Below are 3,414 nucleotides of genomic sequence, written 5' to 3'. Positions count from 1 at the left end.
GTTTTATAGGCCAAACCTGAGAAAATGGCACCATCTGATAAAAAATTGTAAAAATTTAATTTTGAAGCCTTGCCCACAAAATGAAAGCCTATTAACAAAGACTGCATCATTTTATAGTTAAATGGCCATGGGATTAAAAATAGCCGGTTTAAGTTTTTTTTGTGTTTTTTTTTGAAGGTCCTGTGTAACTATTTTGTATTACTAGTGTAAAATAGATTTTTTTTAAAGGAAGTGGGGGTGAAATAGTAAAATTCCAATAAAAATACACACTTGTGCCAACATTTATGCAGGTGGCATTAACAAAAAAACTAACAAAAAAACAATGTCCATAAGGACACAGAAGGGTTAAGTATTACATCATTATCTTGTCTGAAAGCTCTCAAGAGATGAATCAGAAGATATATTTATTTGGATGGAGATTGCCAGTAATCTGTGAAGCATGAGAGAATAAGGACAAAAATGTACAGCGGAGTAATTTAATTCAAAGCAGCTCACAAGCATTAAGTCATTGTCATAGTTTTCTCTGGCTCTAAAACTTTATGTATACAAATCTGTGATTCAAATATTATGCATTACATGAAGGTATATTTTTTAAATTTAAAATTATAGTTGAAGTTAAAATATCCTGTTACAGGTTTGAAATTCTGTAAATTCAAAAATTTTGTAAATTCTCTAGATTTTGCTAATGTCTTGTCATTTCTGTTTTTTCAGTTTGTGCAAAACACCAAACTCAAAGCTGCCATGAGCTCTGTAAATGCAAGTTTTTCACAGAATATCTCCATTGTTCATCCTAAATACTTTTTCATCATTGGACTTACAGGTATACCTTATAGTGGTTATTATTATATATTCTTATTTATAACATATTTTATAACTGTAATTGGCAACTCTATAGTCCTTCTGATTTTAGCTCTTCATCGGAGCCTGCACAGTCCAAAGTACATTGGTGTGTTTAACTTGGCCTTGGCTGATATTGGTGAAACTAATGCACTGATTCCTAACATGATGAAGACTTTTCTGCTGGACTCACAGTACATCTCCTTCAATGCTTGTTTGGCAAACATGTTTTTTGTTCACTTCTTTAGTACTATGCAGAGCTATACTCTAGTTGTTCTGGCATATGATCGCTTCATTGCAATTTGCTTGCCATTAAGATATCATGCAATTGTTAACAATACCAGTGTGGTTTTGGTTTTCTCAGCAATTTGGGCATTTAATTCTTCTGTGGTGGCCTTTATGGTGTCTTCGGTCACCCGGCTTTCTTTCTGTGAATCTAATATGATTCAGAGCTACTTTTGTGATCATGGGCCAGTGTATAGGTTGGCATGTAATGACTATAGCATTAATAGGATTATGGCATTTCTCATCACAACTTTATACCTTGTAGTACCATTGATTATTATAGTCCTGTCATATCTGGGCATTTTTCTTGCTTTAATCAAAATTACAACTTGGCAAGGACGTTTAAAAGCGTTGAAGACCTGTGTTTCTCATCTGTTGTTAGTAGGGGTTTATTTCCTCCCCATAAGCTGCTCATACATTGCTGCATGGTTGGTTTCTCTCACACCCAATGCAAGGATAATCAGTACGTCTCTGGCATATGCTGTTCCAGCAATGTTAAATCCCATAATTTATGTATTAAACACAGCTGAAATCAAAGACATAATCCGGAAAGTGGTTAAAAACAGATCTGAACCAATTAGAGATTACATTTAAAAATGACTGAAATGTCTGTTTGTTTTTAATTGCTTTTAAAAATCTTTAAAAATAATTAGCCATATAAAGACTTCATGCTGAAGCCTCACAGAGGTGAACAATATATTTCCAGAAACACATACTTTGAAAAATTTACTTTTGAAAGAGTAACCGACATAAGTCATATTTTCTGTATATTCCATTACAAACTCAAGTTGTTTAAAATTCCGAAAGAAATATTTGTATATATATATGAATAAAAATACATGTAACAGTAATGCAATCTAATATACTTCCTAATCTAATTATTTATTAATCCATCTGATTTCAAGTGTACGGCTTGTGTTGCTTATCACAAGACATATCTAACAGGGAAAAAAAATAATTGTATGTTTTGTGAGCTATCGTTACAATGTTGACATATTCATGTTACTTTAAACGCATAATTCAATGTCATCTATAAATGCATTTTGATAGATTTTCTGCAAAATCAACTGATGAGACATGACTAAATAAAATATTTCACAATGACATATTTCAACATGAGCATGTTGGTCTGAGATCTGCTGATGAGGCTCTTTTTGATTTTCTCATTTGGTGTTTTTCTGTTTTTGTTTTGTTTTTCTATACAGTAATACAAATGAAAAAAGGAACAAGAACCCAGATAGACACAAATACACATGTGCATGTTTTAGTTTATTGTTTCACCCTTTTTAAAAGGCAATCACAATTATATTAGGCCTATGGCTTTGATTAAAAAAGGACAATGAAAATGTACTTTTATAATTTGATACTTTTAATACTTTTAATTTGCTTTACTCCTGGTTTACAAAGGTGTGGGCATGGTTGTGTGCCCTGTGTCTGTGTTTTTGCCTGCTGTGTGTGTGTCTCTAGGCTTGTTCGACTTCATACAGGGCTGCGCAGACTGATCGGCTGCTGACTTGAAGCAGTGCATCCTGGTTAGAAATTGTGTCCGACTTGAGACAGCACCAACACCACATGACTGTGACGTATGCCATCAAAGTACCACAAGAGAGATTCGAGAGCAGCCAGCTGATTCATTCTGCGCAGCTTCTCCAGAGCGGCTGCACGAGCTCTGATGACAACACAACTTTTCCACGACTGTCCGAATCCACCACATGGCAACGATCATGTGTGTTTCATGTTTATTTGAACACCTTCAGTTCCACTAATGTTCACAAATAATTTTTTTTATAACAGTAAAAGCTATTTTCTTGTAAGTTGCAATGTTATATTGTGTCATGTTTATCAAAATAAAACTGCTAAAAAAAAAAAAGAAAGTATTAAATGGAAACGTATCTGAAACGTCTGTGTATCTGACAAATATTGCATTTATTTCACTTCAGCTGTGGTAAAGTACAGAGGCGGCTGGCTAATAGAGGCCGCTAGGGCCATCAACATCGAAGCACAATACACATAACTAAGGGTAGAAAGTAATTGTGGCGAGCAGGACGAGGCTGAGGGCTGTGGGAGAACGGCTCAAGGCCAGTGGCGTGAATGATAATGAGCAACATCTGTGAGACGCACCAGTCTCGCATCTCTCACTGCCTCCTTCTTCCCACAATAACGAACTTTGTTACAGTAAGATACAGAGGTCACTTACAAAGTTAGGTTAAAGATACAGACAAAGAGGGATTCAAACAAATAACATATTCATAACATGGTCAAATTTACAGACTGTGAGCTGAAGTTTGTTTT

At 34.7% G+C, this 3,414-nt stretch overlaps 1 protein-coding gene across 1 annotated transcript; it reads left to right on the top strand.

The window, feature by feature from the left end:
- Positions 1–715: 715 nt before the first annotated feature.
- LOC309505807 (olfactory receptor 1M1-like) lies at positions 716–1,716 on the top strand (the record flags this gene model as incomplete). Its single annotated transcript, XM_082179264.1, has 2 exons — positions 716–820; positions 911–1,716. The coding sequence occupies exons 1-2, from the start codon at positions 742–744 to the stop codon at positions 1,714–1,716; spliced, it is 885 nt and encodes a 294-aa protein (XP_082035390.1). The 5' UTR covers positions 716–741.
- Between the last annotated feature and the right edge of the window lie 1,698 nt (positions 1,717–3,414).

The sequence above is a fragment of the Leuciscus leuciscus genome, assembly GCF_965113295.1.
Source record: "Leuciscus leuciscus genome assembly, chromosome: 9".
NCBI classification, from domain to species: domain Eukaryota; kingdom Metazoa; phylum Chordata; class Actinopteri; order Cypriniformes; family Leuciscidae; genus Leuciscus; species Leuciscus leuciscus.
The sequence above is the reverse complement of the archived record's forward strand: the minus strand, read 5'-3'. Positions and strand labels throughout refer to the sequence as shown.